The sequence below is a fragment of the Lepisma saccharinum genome, chromosome 20 (genome assembly GCF_977018435.1).
Source record: "Lepisma saccharinum chromosome 20, izLepSacc3.1, whole genome shotgun sequence".
Taxonomy (NCBI): Eukaryota; Metazoa; Arthropoda; class Insecta; order Zygentoma; family Lepismatidae; genus Lepisma; species Lepisma saccharinum.
The window spans coordinates 60,685,827-60,710,383 of NC_139248.1; the positions used below are offsets into that span (position 1 = coordinate 60,685,827).

A 24,557-nucleotide genomic window follows, 5' to 3' on the forward strand; every position below is an offset into this window, starting at 1 on the left:
AGTTGTCACAACACCTGTCTCCACATCCCTTTTAGGCCCAAATATTTTCCTAAGGATCTTATTTTCAAATACTCTCAATGTATGTTCCTCTCTCAATGTAAGGGGCCAAGTTCCGCATCCATATACTATTATATACAAAATTCCTGTTTTGTATATTTTAACTTTTAGTTTCTTAGATATTAAACGAGAAGACAAAAGTTTAGGAAGAGAAAAGTAACATGCATTTCCTGACCTAAGCCTGCATTTTCTTTCCTCTTTAATATAATTTTTATTTGTTAGTATTACTTGTAAGTACTTGAAATTGGAAACTGGTTCAAACAAGTTGTTATCAATAATAACAATAGATTTTGATAATTACCTAACACTTGGTTTCGGCTTGTAAGCATATATTTAGTTTTATCTTTACTAACTTCCAAACCTATCTATTTACCTGCTTTGAAAAATATTTTAGGATTATTCTTAATTGCATTTACATCATCCCCTAATAATTCTACATCCTCTGCATATGCTAACAACTGAGTCATACCGTTTAATTTTAGTCCTTCTTTAGTTTCTTTTACCTTCCTAACAGCATATTCAAAGGCAAAATTAAAGAGCAATGGAGATAATACATCTCCTTGTTTTAACCCATCATGAATTTGAGAGTCACATTAATAACCACATGGATTTTACTTCCTGTTTCGCTGGTGCATACTTTCATCATATTTACAAGCTTCTTAGGTATTTCAAACTCGATTAATATATTATATAATTTATCTCTTTTCACCGAATCATATGCTTTTTTTAAATCAATGAATAGCTGATGGACATTTTTATTATATTCCCACTATTTCTCAAGTGTCTGTCTAACGTAATTTTTTTTTTTATCTACAGTTGATCTGTTACATTTAACTCCACTTTGATAATCAGCTATAATTTCATTAGCATATGGGTTTAGTCTTGCTAAAATAATGTTACATAATATTTTATATGTTATTCAGGGTACAGAATTTCCACGGTAATTATTGCAGTTCATTTCATCACCATTTTTAAACACAGGAACAATTATGGATTTCTTCTCTATTCCATATTAAACAAATTAATTTATGAATTTGACTTACACAAACGAATTTCCAAGATTTTTAATTAACTTAGCTATTAAATCAATGTCATGTGCTTTGTTATTCTTCAGAATTTTAATGGCATCTTTAGTCAAGTTAGGTTCTGTAACTAAAGGCATCTTAGTTTCTGATTGGAGTATTTAATTCTGTCAAATACACAGTATAACATAATATGGTGCTGTAATTTTATTATCCCTAATTGCATTATATTTGCTCATTTCTAACAATTTCTTAACTTAATTTAAGGAAGTGTAGTTCTGCCACCTAGTGACCATATTAGTAGAATAGTTGTTCATTGCTGGTTAGAAAAGGCGAGAGCCATGGAAAAAAGTATTCTGTGACAAAAGGTCACGGGGATGGAACTTTTCTGATACTTTTTCTGAAATGAGTTGCTAAAAATCTAAAGGAATCTGCTATTAGTTTCCAAACATCTGCAAAAGTTTGCAAAATTGGAAAATAATTTCCACTTGAACATAGGGTAATAATTCCGCAGCTATCTGTCATACTCTACGAATAATTAAGCTAACAAAATGGCATATTACTTACACGTGTTTCAGGCATTCAAGATCTTCTAGAACGTGAGGATTCAGCTTCTTAAAGATATTCTTCTCCAAATTCCTGAAGAGAAAAAAATCGTTAAAACAGTATCATTTGTAAGGGAGGGTCATGTGTAATTACAAACCAGTGATATTGTATATTCTTCTCAAATGTTAATAACGATTTTTGTACGTACATATATTCTTTACACAGAGATATATAGGTATATTTATTCGAAATAACGTAAAACGTGCTTCTGACCAAATGATTATTTTTCTCCAGCACCGTTTTAAAAATATATGACAATACTCTGCTTAGAATTCTAAATAAAATTAAAATAACCAAATTTTATTAAAAGTACCATGCAATTTTGTGATTTGATTTTGCTGATTCCACAACGAAATATCTTTAGTTTAACTTGTGTAAAAAAAAAGGTAAAGTGCTCCCCTGTGCATAGCACCACGCCATGAAGGCGTATAGGGGGTGTGGGGGTAACGCCCCACACTTTCTTGATCCGGTCGTGAGTGGGGGTGATGTGATCAGCATCACTCCCCTGACCGCCTTTACCCCCAACCCCCAAGGTTTCCCCCAGGTCAAAAGGTATATATTTCCTGCGTAATATCTTCTTTGTTCCTGGCCTTGGATTCTTAAAACTTATGTTTAAAGATGCAGTCATAATTAATTAACGACTATGATTCACAGGCGTGCGTACGGGGGGGGGAGGCAAGATGGGCAATTGCTCCGTAATCATGGACGTCCGCACGTTTTCCACGGAGGGACAAGCAGGTATTTTTCCGTGGGGCATCTTGTCCCGATAATAGTGTTGCCCCCTCAAAAATCACCTCTTGAATTTGAAACGATAGCATTAATGTAAATTACTATGACTGAAACCAAATTATAATAATAATAATAATCCGTGGCTCGACAGCCCTTGAAGGGCCTTGACCTACCTCCCGGCTGCCAATCTCCCTCCCACAATCCTACCTAGAGGTGTGGAGTTCTTTAACCGTTAATGGGATGACGTGGGGTCAGCACGTCGAACCCTCAGCCATTAAAGGAGAGTTCCGAGACCGGATTACGGTACTCACTCGTACATAGGCGTAGTTAGGTAGGTGCTAGGGGAACTAAGCCCCCACAGAACCAGCTATTAGCCCCCAAAGGAATGTGACATATGCATAAAATAATTAAGGAAAGAGAAACTGCACACAGAAATTACATAATCCTCATGAAACATTCATGTATCAATTACTCTTGTGGTGTGGCAGTCACGGATAAGGCAAGAATTTCAAATGATGTCCTGATGTAGAATACAAAGTTGAAGTTCAAGTGTCTTTTTACGGGGACTATATGTTCCCAAACAAGATTTCAAAGAAAATACATCACCATTATTTATTTTGATCTTCCACCTTGGAGCGTTAGGTAAACATTATTACATTAAAAGAATAGTAGCGTTGCAACCGGTGTTTACATAAATGTAATCCTTCAACAATGAGATCCTACAATTGTGTTTTTCTCGAACATTAAAAAGAAAAGCCGTCATTGTAGAGACTTAAACAGAATAGCAGTTTTGATAGGGAAAAGGCGTTCGTTCAAGGACGTGGATTTGTATTGCGTGGTGGACATTTAAAGATGTATGCCTAAATGTCGCGCGAATGTGTCGCTATCCTGTTGAAGCGATTCAATCGTGCGCAATTGTTTTATTAAGTGGTGATCCCTACAGTTCATTGGCGAAATCACTCTTTTCCAAGTCTTGCACTGTGTAACCAATATGTATGCAGATGTGCCAGGTTTATTAGGTTTTTCATTGTACGAAGGCGGTGCAGTTGAAAGTTGTGATCACGTGGCTCACTTCTAGGGATGCTGCTCTAGGAATCTCAGGTATCTTTTGGTAGTCTCGGGATATTTTTATTCTTCTGTAGGTAAGAAGAAGCTTATTTGTTGTTTCAAGTAACCCACAGGAAGGTTATTGTGTAAGGACACGTGCTTATACTGGTTGAATAGCAGCAAGAAATCTTAATTTGGAGATTGGAAATTATCGGAAAAATCATTTTTTGATATTGTGCTCATACTGTTTGTGAAATGAAAGCATAGATTACAGAATGAGCATTCCTTTCTTTAGAGAGTTTTTTAATAGTGAAAGTCAGGCGTCGAGCAAACAAGCTCAAACTATTGAATTTCAGAAAGAAATTTAAAGAATGTGTAGCAAAGTGAGCATATGAAACCTGCTTCGAATGTCATAATCGGTTATCTTTTGAATTCACTTGGCCAGGGTTATATAAAAGTTATTTGGTCGACGATCTTCATTCAAAAGCCTAGTTTTCAGAATAATTAAACAAAATTTCGCCTGTAGATATCAACTTTCTACATCCGTCATGCCATAATTTATTAGTGCATGTTTTTTTGTTTCATTCAGACACAAATGGTAATTTTTTTAATAAAAAAAATGATTTTGATTTGATTTAATTTATTTTACTTCGCGTTTTGTGCCTCTTGGCTAATTTGCGAAGATGGGGATGAGTGATGAAATGATGAAATTGATGAATGAACATTCACAAACAACCAAGCCCGACCGGGATTCGAACCCGGGACCCTTGGCGTCGTAGCGCGATGTGCTAACCACTTTTTTTTTTTTTTTTTTTTTGAAACTATTACATATTATTGTGCATGTTATACATTTTAGGTCATTATAAAGTTAACATTACATTTAGGAAATTTGCATATAACATATCTCTTTTACAACGAGGGATCATTTGGTATTCCTGGTGCAGGTGATTGATAAATTGGGTGTGAAAATCTTGTTGCCTATATATGGATACAAAAAGGGCATATTGGCCTAAGAGCCATTGTACACTGTGGCGTTTTGTTCTTGGATAATATGCAAAGGAAGGATACAAAAGAATATCTACTGAAATGTTACGTTCTGATGTACGACAAATTGTACTCACAAGTTTTTTTGATATATAACCATAATTTTTGGATTATTTGACATTCACTAAGCTTATGCACTAAATCATCTTGTACATTACATGTAGTACATATTGGAGTATTTACTAATTTTATATCATAAAGTTTAGCTCCAGTAATGAATATTTGGTGTACAATTATATACCACGCTGATCTGACTCTTAACGTAAGGTGGCGGGCCTGTATATTATTCCATACTTCCCGCCAATTGACTCTTGGATTCCGATCTACAATTTTACACTGTTTTTGTGATAGTGAACACATTCTTCTATATATTTTTGATGTCTCTTGCGTTGGAAGGATAGGAGATTGTATTAAAGCGTAACTGATATCCACTATTGTATTCTTAAAATACCATAATCTGTCTGGAAGTCTTGTAACATCAATGGGGGCCTCCAATTGAATGTTGTCCAAGGCGTGTCTCAGAACTTTACTAGTGAGGCTGTTTGGGTGTTGAATCAGTGTCGTTACATCAGCTTGAATACGTAGAGCCTGGCTTTTATATTCCACGTTTACAAGGTTCATTCCCCCTTCTGCATAGGGTAAACAAAGCGTTGCGTGATTTACACGCAAGATTTGACCGTTCCAGACAAACCAGCTCACAGCACTCTTGAGCTTAAAAATATCCAGTTGCCGCAACGGGAGGATTTTTGCTACATACCACACCTTGGAGAGAGCGTACACCTGTACAAACGTCACTCTTGACTGTATACTAAGTATTCGAAATTTATTCATTTGTAGAACTGCTTTAACACCATTTATCACTCTGTCATAGTTTAACTGGATCATTCGTTGGAGGGAGCGCGCGAAAATGATTCCAAGTATTTTTATCGATGGAACAACATGAAATTCTCCGCTCTGAGGGTAAGTTATATCCGGGTTTAAATACATAAGAGTTGATTTTTTCTGATTTACTGTGAGCCCTGAAAGGGGACCAAATTCCTGTAATACTTTAGACGTTGCAGCAATATCAGTCTGCGTATTTATTAATACATTAACATCATCAGCATATGCCAACACCTTTGTGTTTATAGATTGTATGGTGATGCCTTGTACTTGCTTTTCTAATGCAGAAAGAAGAGGTCTCAATGAGATACAGAAAGCTATCATCGATAATGGGTCACCTTGTCTTACTCCCTTGTGAATAGGAAGTTCTCTTGTCATAAATCCATTTATTTGTATTTTGGATGTTGCGTTACTATAAAGGCTTTTAAATGCTGACAAAAAATGTCCACGTATACCGTATTTTTGAAGCACATTAAATATGGAATCATGGTGTACCGAGTCAAATGCTCGTTCAAAATCTATTGTTAATATAGCATTATCATGGTTATTTCTATTGACTCTATAACAGGTAAGCACTTCACGAAGCGTTTGTAAGACATTTGTAATTTTCTTGTTCATACCAAAAACATATTGTGTATCTCCAACTAGTTTTTCTACATAGGGCATAAGTCTGCCTAGCATACAGCGAGAGAATATTTTATAATCAGTACATAGGAGGGTAATGGGTCTATATTGACCAACTTCAATGGGTTTCACACATTTTGGTATTAAAACTATAATCCCAGTAGTTGAGGATTTTCCCATTTTATACCTTCGGAACACTGCATTTATCCATTCAGTTAGTGTTTTTCCCATCAACGTCCAAAATGTTTGGTAGAGTTTGTTTGGTATCCCATCCAGACCAGGTGCAGAAAACGGCTGCCCCGACTTAACCGCACGGAATACTTCTTCGCTTGTGTAGTCGTTATTTAATTGCTCACTTTCCTCATCGTCAAGGACCTCGGACAAGGATTCCAAGGTATACGTCAAATCTACATTTTGTGTTATTGGTTGGGAAAATTGATTCTCAAAATAGTTGTAAAATCTGTTACGTATTTCCAGGGCTGTTTTTATTTTAATTCCAGAATTATCGTTTATTTCGCTAATAAATTGTCTTTTTGCATTGTGTCTTTCTTGCAGTACATGGCTTATCGATGCAACCTCTTCTTTATCAAAGTGGGGGAGTCTGCTGCGAATTTTTACACCTTGTCGTCTTTCAGCTGTCATCCTCAGCAGTACAGCTTGTACACGTTTTACCTCTGTTTGCACTGGTTTCCCTTCAGTGGCTTCATGTATAAGTTCACGCAGCACACGGTAATAAAAATTATATTTATTATTCCAGTCACTAGAACGTTCCTTACAATAACTAAGACAAAACCGTTTTATGCCCGGTTTAAGAATTTCATCCCACCAGCGAATTATATCACTTCGTCTGGTACGGTGTGCTTCCCATACATTCCATTGGTCCTGAAAGGCTCGTTGGAAATTTGCATCTGTAAGGATAGAAGCATTTAATTTCCAGTAGCCATACCCTCTAGGTACTATTGGTATATCCACATTTATCGCCATGATTACGGCACTGTGGTCTGAAAAACAGGTGGGTGTTATACTAAGTGACTTGATTTGTTGGCGTAAATGTGGTGTTACATAAAATCGATCTAAACGGGAAGCACAATTATTACGAATGTACGTGTACCCTTTCTGTCCAAAATATTTGTCATTCCATACATCTGTAAAATTAAACCCATTTACTAATTTTTGCAAAGTATTGGAGGTATTAAAGCCAGGTCTTTGGTCCTGCGGATGCAGGACACAATTGAAATCGCCCGCGCAAATTATATGTTCTCTTGTACCCTGCATTTCAGTAGCGACATCCGTCGCAAAAACGCATCCCTCTGTTTCCTAAATTGTGTCCCTGAAGGTGCATATAAATTATATACCCAAACATTAGCTATTTTTGCTGAGATAATTCTACCATTGGGATGGCACATCACATTTGTAATCGGTACGGTGTTACGTACTAACAGGGCTGTTCCTGTCGCTTGAAAGGTCGCATTATTATAGACTAATATGTTTGGGGGGAGGTTAAATGCTGTTATTCCACATTCTTGAAGAAGTGCTATATCTAAAGATGATTGTAGGAAAAAATCTCCTAGCGCCTCCTGTTTAGTAAAAGATCGCATTTTGTTAACATTGATCGTAGCTAAACGGAGAGTAGTCATCATATGTACAATTAACAGAAATTTAAGAACTAGGGTTACCCAACACTTCGAATTATACATTTTGCCCAGTGGACACTAATATTCGTACACTGTTTTTCCACTCCCTTCCATGCCACGAAACGTAAACCTTACATATGTGCACGGTACCTCGTGCAAACACGTGACCAAGCCACATATACCTTTACTCATTTTACACATGCTATTTCTGACGTTCATTTTTACTTGCACCCACACATTCACTAGACACACTAGGGGAAACACTGAATTTGGATCCAATCACAGGTTGAAAATCAACACTCGGGGCCAAATTTGTCACACTTTGGGATCTGGTTATACGCACTGGGGAGGGGGCTATTGCCTGCTGCTTCACGTTCTTCTTGTGGTGGGGGTTAGGTGCCACATTTTGTTGTACTTTTTTCTTCTTCAACTGCTTCTGTTCCTGGAGTCTCTTCACATTTGATTTTCTTTTGGCATTGTCCTTAGTTCCTGTTGTGGTTTCACCAAGCTGGACCTTGTTTTGTTGATCTTCCAGTGTATGGGATCCTCCTGCTTCGTACATGTCAGTCTCCATTTGAAGATTACTCGTAGTGTCAGACTCGCGCATCGCTTGATCAGTTGGTTCCAGACTGTCAGTCACCAACACGTTATCCCGTACGTCACTGTGGAGGTTGTCTAAAGATGCCACCTCTTCCGCCCACGATGTGCTGTGGATAGACACAGGTAGAGGTGTTTCCTTGGTAGGGTCTAGTTGGTGTTCTGAAACATCAGCATTTTTCGGCTCTATTTGCAGATTTTTATCGCGTTCATTGTTCACAGCTTTTTCTTGCAACTGCATTGGAATTGGCAACACTGTAAATTGTGTGTCAGCCTTTATCTCCGTCTCATGCGCTGAACGTTGGCTAGGTGGTCTATGTACCTTTGCTGCATATGACTGCTTAGGCTGGATTTCTACAGGAGTAGCACATGCTCCAATATTGTCTTGTATCACTCGCTCCCCCGTAGCACCACGTCGTTGTGGACAAAACCGTGCTGTGTGTTGAGTGTCTTCACATATTTTACAGGTAGGTTTCTGTCCATAATATGTTACCCAATATTGCATACCCTGTATTGATACATAGGACGGGATTGGCTTATTCAGAACCATTCTCACCAACTTAATGCCTGTACGAGTTTTATAAATATGCTCATCCGAATATCGCTCGTCCACCGGAGGGGTCTTAATTTCACCATACTGCGCAAGCACTGTACGGATATGGCTATCGGTTATTTCCATTGGTATAACATGTAGTCGCACTAGTGTAGTTGTCCTATCAGCCCAGTCTAATCTAATTTCATGTTCATCATCCTCATCACAATACACTAACTTCCCTTCAAATTTATTAATTAACTGTTCGCCTAATAGACGCGTCACTAACTTAATATATACACACTTACGGTATTGGTCCAGTTCAATACTTAATACCTGGTCTTCAGTCAATGCAAGAGTATCCCGTATCCAACGATGAAGCATCAGCGATGTTGGGCACTTCTTCACACTTGAAAACCATAACTTTAGCGTATTTACGCGACGAATTTCCATTTTCCTTTCAATTCAACAACTTTACGTAACTTGAAAATTTACGCGTTTCGCGTCGTCTAGCACGCCAGAGTCCCGATGACTCACCGGTTCACGAGCAGAGGCACGGCGATGTTGCTCGCGCGGGCACTTCCGCTGAACTGACCCCACAGAGCCGACCTGAAATACTTTGTCACTCGGCCATAGGGTCGGGAATAAAAATAAAAAATAAAAATATCCTTAAGCCTACATAGAGACCAAGAATAGCATACCTTTCGCGATAATTCAGTCACTTGCGAGGTTCTCAATTTTGTAATAGTCCTAGTTCTTAGTTTCCTTAATTCACTTCTTCAATAGACATTTCTAAAGATCCGAAAGCGTCATAATACTTATAGTGTTCCAGTTTAGTGCACTTAATTTCAGAGTCCCATATGTATTTACATATAAAAATATGATTTCGTTAAGCATTTTTTTTAAACATCGCTGCCCATTAAATGTTGGCAAAACTTATACGTTGCTGTTCATTCTTATTTGGTATCTGATTTACCAATAGGTGGTACTGGACTATAATCTTAATTAACGAAACTTAGAATGGCATTGGTTTCTGTTCGATTAGATATTAAGCACAAGGACCCCCGCAGAGGTGGTGGATATATCTGGAAAGACTTCATACAATTCAAATTTTGAAAACATGGACGAGGGGTGCGGTGAAACACAGCAGATTAAGTGCCCACGCAAATTATCCTAGTGGTGGGAATGCTATATGAGAATTCTCTAAACTGGGGAAAAGCATCACCCCACCTTTCCTCCCCTTTAAGTACTGCTGCCCTTCTCCCCCTCTGAGAAAAATCTTGCGGGTGGCCTTTGATTAAGCAAATAACGTCCAATTATTGGTAAAAAAGAAAATCTGCATGTGAGGTTTAAATGAATGGAAACTAATTACAGCCTACTAAATAGTATTCTGGGGAGCTCTCCTTGCAAACATTTATAAGATTATTAAGATGGCAAACCAACTAAGTTCATCCTCTCTCTCCTCTCTAAGTTAATCTTAAAGTTTTCTTCACGAATCTATGGTGTAAATCACTAACCCTGAGACCTTTTGTAAACAAACCGTCTCACCGATTCGATGTATCACTGAACACGGAGACCTTCCCGCACGTATGGAACTCGCCATGTTGAAGTGGCACTACTTCCTTGCTGTTCACATGATTATTTTTAGAAAATAACCAAGGTTATAAAATATCATTATGTACACAAATCTCTAAGCTCATTGAAAGTTACAATGCATATTCGTACAAAATGTTCACACATATCTTGCCTTGCCATGTCACCAAGTTATTTTACGAAGTGCACTATATTTGGTGGAACAAAAATTGTTATTAGGATGCTTGTCAAAGTTTCCAACCGCAATAAATTTACGAACTTTCTTTTTCTTGCTTTGATCATCATCATCATCAATATATTTATTGGACTTCTTACAGCATTGCATATGGCTGTTTATGCCCATTATATTTTATTTACATAAGATACAATTGACATAAATTCTACAAACAAATTTCATATACACTCCTATCTATATCAAACCTTAGAAATATACATTACCATGTTACGTCATTTTGTCTAAAAAAAAATGCAAGTAAAATATATTCAATTCGCATGCAAGAAAGAAGCCAAATTTATGGGAAATGATTACTGGTGCAAAGAGTTAACCATAAAGGTGAAGCAATAAGTACAAAAGAAAGAGCATTGGGTTTAAAGCGAGACGTCATTTGCGGCAGCGTATCTCATACTACAAATTGGCCGTTGTTTTACCTTACGTAATGAATCCTGTAACAACGCTGGATTTTCGTGTGGATTATTTTACTTCTATGAGTTTGCAATGCTTTCTGCATGCACGTGGTTTTGTTTACAGAAGGTCTCAGGGTTGGTGATTTGAACTTTAGTCTCAAGTGGTTCTTAGTTGTAGTAAAATTAGGAAAATACAAAGTTTCGTTGAATAGAAATTAAGGAAATTTAGATTTTTACTATTCCATTAGCTATGTAGATTGTGCTTTTAAATGCCTAGCAACATTATAATTTGCTCACTATCATTAAAACACCGGGTTCGAATCCCGGTCGGGCTTGGTTGTTTGTGAATGTCCATTCATCAATTTCATCATTTCATCACTCATCCCCATCTTCGCAAATTAGCCAAGAGGCACAAAATGCGAAGTAAAATAAACTAAATCAATCAATCAATCACTATCATGAAAACAGGATTACCCGTTAATGTTATCACATATTAAAATTATACCTTCTTTATTCTAAAGAAGAAATGAGTTCTTTAATAAATTTACAAACATCTATAATAGATTATTTATTCCTCTTAACGATTCCATTTCTTTGGATAAGATGATGTGAGGATCACCTGTCTCCCAAGGAGAATGCCCGTGATGATTTTTGTAATGGATATGAGCATGAATAAAGTTAGCTCCAGCTAGCCTATGCACTCGTAGCTCCCCAATTGTCTCACGATTTCGGATTGCCACCGGTCCTATACACAAGCCGAAAACCCAGAGACTGAACCCAGGCGGACTCGAACCCATGCCCTCCCGCAGTCGGGGCCCAAAGCACAGCGCCTTAGACCTCACGGTCACGGAGGAGGACGGAATCAAATTACACCTGTGATATATATATATACTTTTAGGTTGATATTCGATTTCTAAGGGAGAGGTGTGGCCATCCCTTGACCCCCCTCTCTTCCAGACGTCCATGGCAATCCTACATTACTGCACTTTCAGCTAGAAATTTAGTGGAGCAAGCAAGCAAGTGGTTCTCAGTTGTAGTAAAATTATCCGTTATCGCCGTAATCGCCGTTATTAAACGATATTATACTCTTAAAGAAAATTAAGTATTTTCAAGCCGATTAAAGTTCAAAGTAACTACGGGGGAAGAGGGTGTAGTGGCCCAACTACAGGATGGCAATGGACATTGCCCCTCCCCAACCTTGGACGAAATCAATTCTAGGGGGCAAACACTGAGGAAAAAGAAAGCAATACTAGTATTTAGAATCTAAGAGTACCAAGACAAAAGGATACTAAAGATGGAATTAGTTTTCACGTTTGTATTATTTCTTCCAGACGGCCAAGAGCACCTGCAGGAGGACAGAGAGGGACAATTGCCCCTCTGGATATCAAATTTAAACAAATAGAAATACATTTCGTAAAATATTCTTGCTCGCTTCTCTCGCAATGTCTGCTTTTCTTACAGTCTTGTCAAGTTCAGAGCCGTAGCTAATGGGCGGCGGTAGATAGAATGCCATGGCATCCCGTGAAAATTTTTATACCATATTAAATCAATATTGTTTTCAGTTTGCATAAATTTGGATCTAATAATTTTCTTGCTCCCTTCGCTCGCATTGTTTTTGGTTTCTGTAATGCATTGTAAATTACCAGAGAGAGAAGTTATAACTACTAAGTACTCGTTATGTGTACGAGCCATCAATGCAATGAAACTAAAACAGTGAGATAAAATGAGTTTTTTCTTTCCCGACTGAACTTTCATCAAGGCTTTTGCCCCCCCCCTCCCCTAATCAGAGGGTCTGCGCACGCCTATGCGGTAATTTCAAATTGGTCAATTGGAAAAGTTTGCTTAGGAAGATATGTTTTACTTGGGTACCACCTTTTTTACTACGTAACAAGAATTTCAAGCAACAGGTCACTCTCTACACTTAGTCTTCTTAAACTCTTAAGGTGAATCCATTCTCGTCTAGAATTAATAACTGCTGTTGGATTAAAAATTATAGATATTCGAATTTGGACTATAATTAAAAATTAGACTAAAATTTCATCACGATTGGACTACCCGTCTTTTATTTAAGAAGTTCACAAAGAGCGATGGTTTACAAAACTCAAAAGAGCAGCACTTTCTTATTGTTCTCACGACGATAAAAAGTAGAAGGCATACTCGAAAAAAATGGTTAGCATAGATTAACGCAGAATTGAATAAGCTAAATTTTGATGTAACTCGTTTTTATGTAGGTCTATTGGCTAATTCTTAATTGGAGTTCAAACTCGAGTATCTGTAATTTTTAATCCGACAGTAAGACATCTTCTTACGTAGCTGAGCTTCCTCACAGAGATTGGCTGCACCGTGATCATTATCTACAGGGTGGTTTATAAGTATGCAAGCATCCAATTACAACAAGTACGGATGGCGAAAGACGAAAACAACTTATCGATACGGACAAGATGGTGGGAACCGAATAGGGTACGTGACCAACATGGCGGCCATCTTAGAGCCCGCCATCTTGGATTCAACTTCAATTTTCTTTCATGTGAAAATGACTTAGAATTTCAAGAGAAACACATTATTCCGCCTTTGTGTAACTTTAAATCTTAAGGCGGTGTTTACAAGATGAAGACTACCACATTCATCCAACACAATGAGTTGTCCACCGCCGTGCAGCGCATTTTCATGTCCCACATTTCCATTTCAAGAACAGAAGTTTAATCCAAGATGGCGGACTTGAAGCTGATCGCCATCTTGGTCATGCGCTCCATCCGGTTTCCCCTTCCCTGTATCATGTATGATACATTACGCCATATTCATGTTTTACCACCTGCATGTGTTGTAAATGGGTGTTTCCATACTCGTGAAACAATCTATATATATCTTTATGCATAAGAGCTAAATTGATTTAGAAATCTATAGCATCGGTAGAATGCAACGTTATACATAAATACATATACATTTGATGAAAACCTTTTTCTGTGAACGTGGGGAAGGAAGGCTTAGGTTCATCGTCCTCATGATAGAAACGCCATTGCTTCCACATCATTGGCTGGGGGGGGGGGTTCAGTTCCGCCTACAGAAAGCAGCTTTTACGAATGCTATATTTGTTGTTTGCAAATCAGGGTTTATAAAATTCCAATATAAGAAGCATTCGTCTATTTCTGAGAGAAGCGATATTGAAAAGCTTTTAATAATAAAGCTCTTCCTTTCATAAAATCTACTAAACTCTATTTAACTTGGATGTATCGTATTTGAGGAATATATTGGATTTTGTCATTGATCTATCGTTCGATTACTTACGCTGCCAGCTGCCTGACTCAAATGTGTATGTTCTCGAAATCGTGCCTCCGTGACGGACAGGTCAGAATAGTGAGCTACGGTGCCAGGGGTTCTGAGTTCGAATCCCGACCTGGGCATGGGTGTTCTTTGTGAGTGAATTTAATCATAACATCACTCATCCTTATCTTCGCGATTAGACAAAAGTGGCAGAAAAGCGAAATAAAATAAATCAAACTAAGCGATAGCAAAGCGAGTGTTTTTTTCGGCATAGCCAGTCACGTTCCAAATGTCCTTCCAAAGTGTAGATAATGTAAATTATCTTCCTGAAAAGAAAATATACTACCGCGAAAGGTCTAACTATCCCTTGTCCGCCATGAAGGCACACAAACGGCCATAGTGTGGCCATAGTGATGTGATCAGTATCAGGCTCCAGAGTTCAACCACGTAACCCATTCATCACAGTTCGAGGTATTCCCCCGGAAACTGCTTCATGCAGTGACGTCGTTAAGGCTCCTTCATACATTGACGAAAACGCGCAGTGCAGACGTTCCGTTTTAAACAGATTTTTCAGTTACGAGCAAAGATAGGATCTCGGGGTTTGTTTTCTATCCTTCAGAAAATATGGCTGCGTAATTCCTACAAAGCAGAAATTTTAAAAAAGACCCTGCTTAATAAGTAAATTGGGCATAAAAATGGGAAAAACCGTAATTTTCACATGCAATTATCTCGTTAACCACACAAGCTTATGGAAAACTGTTTTGTTGGGGCCATGCAATGTTCATTGTACTTGACATTAACATCATCACTCTAGAAGTCAGTTTTTCTATTTTGAGACTGTTTGAGGAAAACGAAACCCTTGCAATACGTAAAAGTGTCCCTGCACTGTGGCGACATCTCGTGCAGTTAGTTAGAAGCGTTCTAAACCCCACCCACATTAGAACGCGGAGGGATACAACAAAATAGCTCGTGAAGACAAAACACGATCGCAAGAGACAGGGAAGTGTGCTTGCGTCAACTGGACGTGTTCAATTGCAAAATATGGGTGACGGCAGCAAGTGTGTTTGGCGTAAGATGTGGGCTCCGAGAAAATCGTCTGCTGCAGAAACAACAATGAAGTTTCAAGCGCTACAAAATCGCCGGCAAAATAAGGGTTCAGAATGAAATATAAATAATACCTATCCGTTTACTACATCATCAAATGGGGAAGTATTTATCGGTTTCCATTAGACGTTTACATTGTACGTACGTAAACCAGTAACGTTATTTTGAGTAATTCAATTAAACCGGTGTCCTTGGCAAATATTACGCTATAATACGTAGAACAAGTTTGCTGGGGGTCCGGACCCCCCCGAAAGGATTATGAAGTACTAAAATTAAATAATGTAAATATACTCCTTTAGCAATTTTTGCATATTCGATGGATAATTTCCTCTGAACGCGTATTGGAGGGAAGGATTATAGCTATAAATATAATACGGCTTTGAAGTATAGCACCCGAAATACTTATCAAGTACTACTATTTTTACTCTGAATATTTTGGAAGGCAATGATTAGGATTGAGATCATAAGGCTTTGAAAGACATAAAGGATTTATTTAGGGCGTCTGGACCCCCTCCCCCAAACGAAAAGATTACCAAGTAATAAAATAATAACAATACTCGTTTAGCATTTGTTGTATATGATGGTTGTTAGCTTTATCTGAAGAGACTGAACTTATTGGAAGGCAAGGATTATATTGGGATAGCACGGCTTTGAATGATATTACAAAGAAGGTTTATGCATACTACAACTCATAACAATATGTATACAATATCTATCAGAAACTTCACTGTATCTAACATTTATTTCGTTATGCAATTATCGAAATTAAGTGTCCCTTTTCTGTCAAACATGTAACACCTGCACATGCCATCAAGACGAAGAGAGTAACTTTCTGGAAATTTGACGAAGAGCTTAACGCCAATATCGTGAACACCACACATAATTACTATTACCACGTGTAGGGTAATAGTAATTATTACACGGAGAAGGTACTGTATCTTTGGTCTGTGGACACAGAAAGGTGTTAAAATAGAATACATCCAGAGAGATGATCAATTCTGGAAGAAGAATATGGAAACGCAGCTACAACAATTCTATGTTGAGTGTCTACTACCAAAACTTGTCTATCCACGGCACACATGTTCAATGCAGATCCGAAATCCCACGAGAATAATCCAAGCCCAAAATAGAAGGGAAGAAAAAAAACAACACCGGCAAACTGATCAAGAAGGAGAATCTTTCTAAATGAGGTAACCTTTGTAGGTAACGTATGCATTGTTTGTGGCATAGTTGGAAGTAGTTATTTCTGGGAGGCCTACACATAACGTACAGCAACAGATTTTACTATAGTAAGTATTTAGAGGCTAATTTCTTCATGAATTTGATCTTATTTATGTATTGCAGTGCACAGGAGGCATTTTGTATAGCAACAGAGAATATGTTTACCTTTGAGACTGATTTTGTCATATAAATTGTTCGCAAAGTATTATTAGCTTATGTAACGTAATGTACAGAAACACAGGGCGCTTTCCAATTATTGTGAGAATTTCGTTGTCATGTATTTGTTCTTATTGTATTACATAGTGTATCTACGTGCACTGCTGTTCATGAATATTTAAGAAGCTCATTGTTTGTGTCCGTGTATGATTTTTTTTATTTTTTGTAGCCCAGTAATTTTTTACCTGTTTGTCCGATTTTTTTCTTTTCTTGTTATTTGTACTTCAAATAAGCAAAAATTGGAATATTATACAGGGTGGGCCAGATTCAATTGGGCAGTTTTCGAACATTAGTAACCAATAAATCCAACAGCATACGGAAAAATTGGAAAGTACAGTTTGTTGTCGATAGATGGCTGCATCATACGGTATGCTGTGAACGAGGTTGATCGCTGGATTGGCCGTCGAGGGCCTGTGGACTGGCCAGCCCGATCACCCGACATCAACCCACCAGACTTTTTCCATTGGGGTTACCTCAAACACAAGGTGTACGCTAATCCCATTGACAGTGAGCAACATATGCGTGAGGTAATTGTTCAGGAGTTCAAGAATGTTCAGGTTAACATGTGTAGGAAGGCGTGTGAAAATGTTGCTTTGCGTCTACAAGCCTGTGTTGACTTAGATGGTGCCCAGGTCGACCACTATCTTAAAAATCAATGACTTATGTGTGTGTGATTCCATTTTTGTAACAATTTTGTAGCCGTTGGAATTGTTAACATTTGTCAATAAAAATAAAATGAAGAAAAAATAAACATAACATCTAATCAAAAGCTGCCTAATTGAGTCTGGCCCACCCGGTATATCTACATAAGAAACTGTTACTTAAGCAAGAAAAATAAATGTACCTCGAGAAAAACCAGTCTACTCCGTTCCCTGCGATGTAGATGGCAATGTCTGTTCTCATCATCCCATTCATTACTCTTCACCACGAAATAAACTTTATCTGCAGAAAATAATACAGAAAGACTACTAATTCAGTAACGCACAACTTTGCTCTTCCAGTGTGAGCGTTGTTCGTTGTAAAAGCAAAGTTGTAAAACTACAATTTTAGCATACGTGTAGTTAATTGTACATGATCAGAATGATATGTGTATATCTTATGGAACACTGTCCATTCAATGAACCTGTTGTGATCACTGACTGGCCAAACTGAAGAAATGTTTAATTCGTGCTCTGTTTTAAACTAACTAGTGTCACACGAAAATTAAACAGTTCATATTATTAGATTAATATTGTTAATAAATGTTATAATAAAAAGAATGTATTGCCGGCTCCCGTGGCGGAGTGGTTAGCACATCGCGCTACGACGCCAGGGGTCCCGGGTTCGAATCCTAGCCTGGGCATCGTTGTATGTGAGCAGTGGCGCAGGAACGTTTTGCATTTGGGGGGTACAAAATTCACCCTCCCCCATATATATATATATACACACACACACGCACGCACGCACACATACTACTTCAAACCAAGTGTCACAATAATAATAATAATAATTATATTTAATTAAATTAAAATATTAATTAAATATGTAAATTAATTAATAATGAATTATTATTACATGAATAGGTAAAATATAGTAAAATAATATAGATATAACAGCACGTATTCATTATCTAGCTTACGTGTAGTTAAGATCGACAAGATTTGCATAAAAACAAGTGCCCTGGCAAGGAATTTAATGTCAAATAGAGAAATAATAGAATATTTATTAAATAACAAAAAAGGAGTTGGATCCAATTAATGAAAAGTAAAGTTGCTGATTAATATTTTATGGATGATATTAGTAGTGTCCATAAATGTTTGGAACCCTTCAAAGCTGTATGCGTCAAATTCCTTGCCTTCCAATAAGTTCAGCGGAAATAATTATCGAACAAAAGCTAAACAATATTTTGATTATTTACTTTTACTACTTGGTAAGTCTTTCAGGGAGGGGGATCAGGAACCCCCCCTTAAAAACGTCCTTGATATCTAAGTATAATGTGAAATATTATATTTTAGAACAACACACACGAATGTCCTGTTATTTAATGCATATTTTGCATAAATATTTTTTTCTGTTTTTCTTAGAATTTAAAAAAAAAACAGATTTTAAAACCAGATAAAAATTCTGAAACATATAAAGCTCCGGACCTCGTTCGGGGTTTGTTTTAATTTAACGGAACGGAAAATCAGGAGTTTTAACTGTGAAAATTGCGAACAAAGATACATCTATTCATTTTAATGCAGGTTGAGATTCAAGGGGATGAGGAGGATCTTGGGCCACCCCAACCAGAAATAATCATCTCCCACCCAATGGATATAGAAATTACATTATTAAATATATAATACTTATGGAGTTCCACTTCAGTTCTTTTCATTCTAATTTTAAAGTGCCATAGCTACGCATAAAAATATCTTAAACAATTTATGGCAGATGTGTACCACATCCAATGCCTTTTAGAAGCCATGTATTCGGTATTTTCTCAGACACCTATAGGGCGTTGTATTAAAAAAGAAAATAAAACTCGATTTGAGATGGTTCCCGATCAACTCGTAAGAAGTTTGAAATATTTGTGAAACATTTGACAAAGCATTTATTTCTTATATAATTATAATTAGCTGTACCTAATGACACTCTACAAGCACTTTATCATTACATATACAAAACCGAAATCCTTCAGATCTCAGAGGAAACAAGGAAAGTTATATGCTCAAGACTTTTTTTCTTCTTTTCAATCGTTGGTGGACAATATGAAGAGCCGGCCAAGGTTTCTTTTCGTATGTAATGGTATTAAATGCAGGTGCATGCGTATGTTTTTGGGTGACATGTCAATTTCTCGTTTATGTGAAAAGGTAAACTTTAATGTAAGCAAAAGCATATGCGCGTCACAGTTAAAAATTTTCGCATCTACAGAGAAAATCCAAAACGCATTCCCACCTCGCCGGCCTCCGTGACGATGGGGGTTAGCATAGCGCGCTATGACGTCAGAGAACCCAGGTTTGAATCCCGGCCTGGGCATGGGTGTTATTTGTGAGTGTACATCAATTTCATCATATCATCACTCATCCTCATCTTCGCGATTAGCCAAAAGTGGCAGAAATGCGAAGTAAAATAAATAAAATAAATGAATCAAACACCTTGTGAATCCATCCAATCCAAAATATACCAATAGAACCTGCAGTCAATCTCATTTATGTCGTTCATTCATCTGACTAATGTAATGTACAGTTTGACTTTAGGGTTTAACTTAAAATGGCGTTGTGTTTGTGTTGCATTCGATATCACAATTATAGATTATAAGCAATTAATATCCAATTATAAGTATACCCTAATACATAGGTAAAAATAAGTCCCCCTGATAAAGTCGCAAATTGCATCCTGTTTAAATGTCTAGAAAAAATTTAATTTCACCTAGGAATGATATCGCTATGCGATGAGTCGAGAATTGTCATAGCCTCATCTCATCTCCTGTGTGGTGAGGTCCTTCTCGTTCTTGTTTGTGCTTATTTTTGTTTCGGTTTCCACTCTGAAGTTATGAAAACTTATTCTAGATTCACTTCATGCTCAAATAGGCTAATCGGGACTATATTTCCAAAAAAATATCTTAAAATATAGGTATAAGTATAGTTTTCCGTACACCATCTTACAAAGTTATGAAAAATATGGGTGAGGTACAGGAGTACATTGTACCCCCCAAGTTGGTCTGTCGTGTCTCGTCTCGTTTGTGTAAATATTTCGTTTCGAAAAATTACATTTTAAACATTCAAAAGAAAATGGAGTCAGTCATATACTCTTCTGATGAAGATTTGTATCTTATCTTCGAATCGACGAGACCACTTCTTTAGCAAAGTGTACCCTCCTTACGCAAAGGAGCATTCGTCTGCAGCATGATTTTCTGAGAGCAAATATGGTTCCATCGTTCCACACACATTTTAAACAATTTTCATCTCCTTAAGGAGGTTACCAAGAACACAGGGCAATGAACTAACTAGTAGCAAGCACAATGTAGTTGAATAAGTTTGCAATGGATTGAATTTCTGTGGTAAGAAAGATAATGCTCATAAATTATAAACAATATACACTTTTTTTATTGGGTGAATTGAAAATAGGTTCTTTTAACAGTAGCACCTTCCGTCTGCTGTAAAATTACCAAAAGGGGGTACAACTCGATTTACTAGGGTACAGTACCCCCCTTTAAAAATTTGGGGGTACAATGTACCCCTGTACCCCCACCCCCGTTCCTGCGCCACTGTATGTGAGTGTTCATTCATCATATCATCACCATCTTCGCAAATTAGCCAAAAGTGGCACAAAAGGCGAAATAAAATAAAGCAAATCAATCAAAAAACAATGTATTATTATTACTATAAATACTAAAATCTTAACAAACTTGAAACACCTCGCGACAAAATTCTGCGTACGCCAATTATAGTTACAAAAATTGTAATTTCTATTTAGGAACTGTAGGTACAAAATAGGAACAGTTTTCGATTTTTCTTTCATTGCTCTTTATGGAAGATTAAAAAAAAAAAAAGAGAGAGAGAGAGAGAGAGAGAGAGAGAAAGTGCCTTTTCCCCTCCCTGCCTCTCACACATAATGATATATCCAAGATTCAAGACATGAAAGCGCGGCTGTGTTTACTATTCCATTTCATGAATGTTTGAGAATCTTTTGTCATCAAATTACGGATTTACTATCCATGAAAAATTCGTTACGTGTTAAAAGAACGATAATTCATGTTTGCTTTCTTCGCTCGCCTGCGCGCCAGATTGTCAACTGCTTCACAACAAACAAACTCTCGTCCTTCCACCCTTGCAAGCGATTGTTTGTTTCCCCTCAGGTACCCCCACCCCACCCCAACTGCTCTCCCGTCAGCCGTGAACAGTAAACAACGAATGACTACCTTCAACGATCTCATATGAAGATCTGTTTCCATGTGTAGGTAATCTTTTATACTTTTTTAAAATCATTTCGCTGTTTCTTTAACATAACTTGTGTAGGTTCGTTAGGGACTATTTACTGTGTCGGAGCTCTACGAGGAAGTAGAAGCTGAGACCCAAGCAAACTGTGAAGACTGCCAATCTCGTGACGTACTCGGTTACGTCCGAGATACGTTACAGAGTAAGCCACGCAAAAACCAACCCACATGACCCTCCTTTTTTCTTCTTCTTCCTCAGATTCGACTTTCGTCAAATGTATGAAGGAGCCTTAAGATGATTTTCAATTGAGATCCGATATATTGGACCCTGAAAATTCAAAGTAGTGTAGAAAAACGAGGTCGATACCGCAGGATTTGCCTATACTATGTCTTGGGAATCTCTAGAGTAACAGTAAAGAAGGAGAGGAAGTGAATGGGCGGAGCATAGTAGTACGCACTTCTGCAAACTGCTGGTAGCTTCAGCCGCGTAGTCCCCTCCATGCACTCACGTCGCCTATCACGCGTTCATTGTTCGGACCCTCTGGAGCAGTGATTCTCAATCTTCGTGAGCCACCGGGAAGGTAAATTTGTTTCTCCGAAGCCGAAGCTCCGAATGAAAACCATGTTTTCAGGTGGTTGCCAGCTATGGCTGCAAGTCTCTTCGCCCTTCTGGCCCTAACTCGAGAACGACCCCATGATTGTAATTCAAATTTGGCGTGTGCATGGGTGACAGTCCTGTCTCAGAGGCTCAGAATTTCTTCATTATCGCTGGCAAACTCCGAACAGTAATCTTCCCAGGTGATTGCTAGCTTGAGCTGCAAGTCTCTTCGCCCTTCTGGCCCTCACTCGAGAACGACGCCATGATTGTAATTCAAATTTGGCGGGTGCATGGGTGACAGTCCTGTCTCAGAGGCTTAGAATTTCTTCATTATCGCTGGTAAACTCCGAACAGCAATCTTCCCAGGTGATTGCTAGCTTGGGCTGCAAGTCGCAAATTTCAGGAGAACCTGTCGCGGTCCGTTATAAAACACGGCAGGGCCCGGTACCGGGGAAGAAATGAAGTTGCATTTAAGATGGCGGACCTCGTCATGACAGGCACCAAAACGTTTTCCCCTAGGTCTAACATATTACTATAATGACCAGTTGCTGCAATCTACACTCCCTTTAATTTTATAAGGGGTGATCACGTACTTCTGACTGACCGTGTAGAATAAGTAAGGAAAATGAAAATCCTGATATCTAACTTCAGGTATCAGAGATGTAATGGAAAAATTGGATAGGTAATCCAAGATGTTTTTCAAAGAGTAACCGTTTAAGTTTGATCTTGAGTTTTAAGTTAACTTTATGTACAGTATAAAGTCGGATCCAATCCACTCTGTGCCTCCACCAGGTATCAAACCCGGGATCCCCTTGATTACAAAGCGACGACGTTACCACTACGCCATCCTAGTTACTGACACGATCAGGCCCCGATTTGTATAGGTGGAGCTCTATTCGGTTACACGTTTTAGAAAAAGTTAACTTACTTGGGTATACAGGATGACTCAAATCTCTGTCCCACAAGACAACTCTGTTATTAGTGTACATAGCGAAAAATGAAAAGAGGTGAAAATTGTTGCAAACATGTGAGTTTCAATCTAAAGCGAGGGGTGTAAGGGGTACCTTCCACGTAGGCGCCCAAAGGTCAACCTCACTTCCACGTAGTGCACCCTGGACTAAAGACTAACGAGGCTCTGGCGACTGGCCCCATGGCCAGGTTAATTTTGTTTGTGTTGTCCTGTGTTTTGTCCTTATTTGTGCTGAGTGTTCTTTGCAGCCTCGGCTTTTAACAACAGTCAGAACATGTTAATCTTTTATGATTTTAATTAAGCAACGTTAGAGTTGTTACGTGTAACGGTAAGGGGCTGGACCCCGTATAGTGTGACAATAGCCTTAGTGCTTACGCACCCAAAAATTTTAAAATCAAATCAAATCAATCAATCTAAAGCGATTGAAGCATGTAGCATTGAGACTCTACACTGGTACGGACAACGAGATTAGTAATAAGGTGTGTTTTATACAGCGTATATTGAAACACCTGTAGTTTTAATTGTAGCGTCTGAAAATATGCTGTATAAGAAAACAAACTGACGGAGTACTAAGTGAGGTGAGTGTACGACCCTCAATGATAGCCGAAAATGGCATGTTGCCACATACTTCTTCCGGAATACTGTATGTCGTGGAAATACCGTACTGCACTGGTCAAATTAAGAATTGATGATAATTGCAGAAAAAGTAAGAAAGTGTAACACCCGAACATGTGGCATATGCAGCCCCCACCTCAGACCACTAGAGAAGGTGGTGAGTGTTTCCGTTTGTAATTGTACGAATGTCTGTAGTTGACTTCTTGGTTTTAAAACCACTTAATGCACAGAAAAGGCTAATCAGGATTTGACCTACAGTTTAAAGTGAGATCCGAACCAATGTGCAAGGTTTCTCCGCCGGGTACCGAACCCGGGACCCCTTGATTAGTCTCTGTAGTGCCACTTATTAATTTTGCTCCAGATTGTTACTTGTGTGCTTAGCATTTTTAAATGATGTGGGGAGGGGAAGCTGTTATGTGCTCAAGTGTTTTACTTTCTCTGTAATTATCATCATCAATTCTAACTTACGCAGTACTGTACGGTATTGCAATGGCATACATTACTCGACGAAAAAAGTGGCAACATGGCATTTTCGGCTATCATTGAGGCTCGTATCAGTACACAGTCTCAACGTTGAATATTCCAGCACTTTAGGTTGATATCCACATACAGTAAAACCTCGTTAATCCGGACTAATGAGGGATAAGTTGACCTGTTTAACGAAAGTTCGGATTAACTGAAATAACC

At 38.1% G+C, this 24,557-nt stretch overlaps 1 protein-coding gene across 1 annotated transcript in view; it reads right to left on the reverse strand.

Annotated features, from left to right (window-relative positions):
• LOC146003488 (relaxin receptor 2-like) overlaps positions 1–24,557 on the reverse strand; it is a 354,498-nt gene that overhangs the window by 207,076 nt on the left and 122,865 nt on the right. Inside the window, exon 7 of the mRNA XM_083141779.1 lies at positions 1,647–1,718. Coding sequence (XP_082997905.1) covers positions 1,647–1,718 — 72 coding nt within the window. The remainder of the gene's footprint in view (positions 1–1,646; positions 1,719–24,557) is intronic.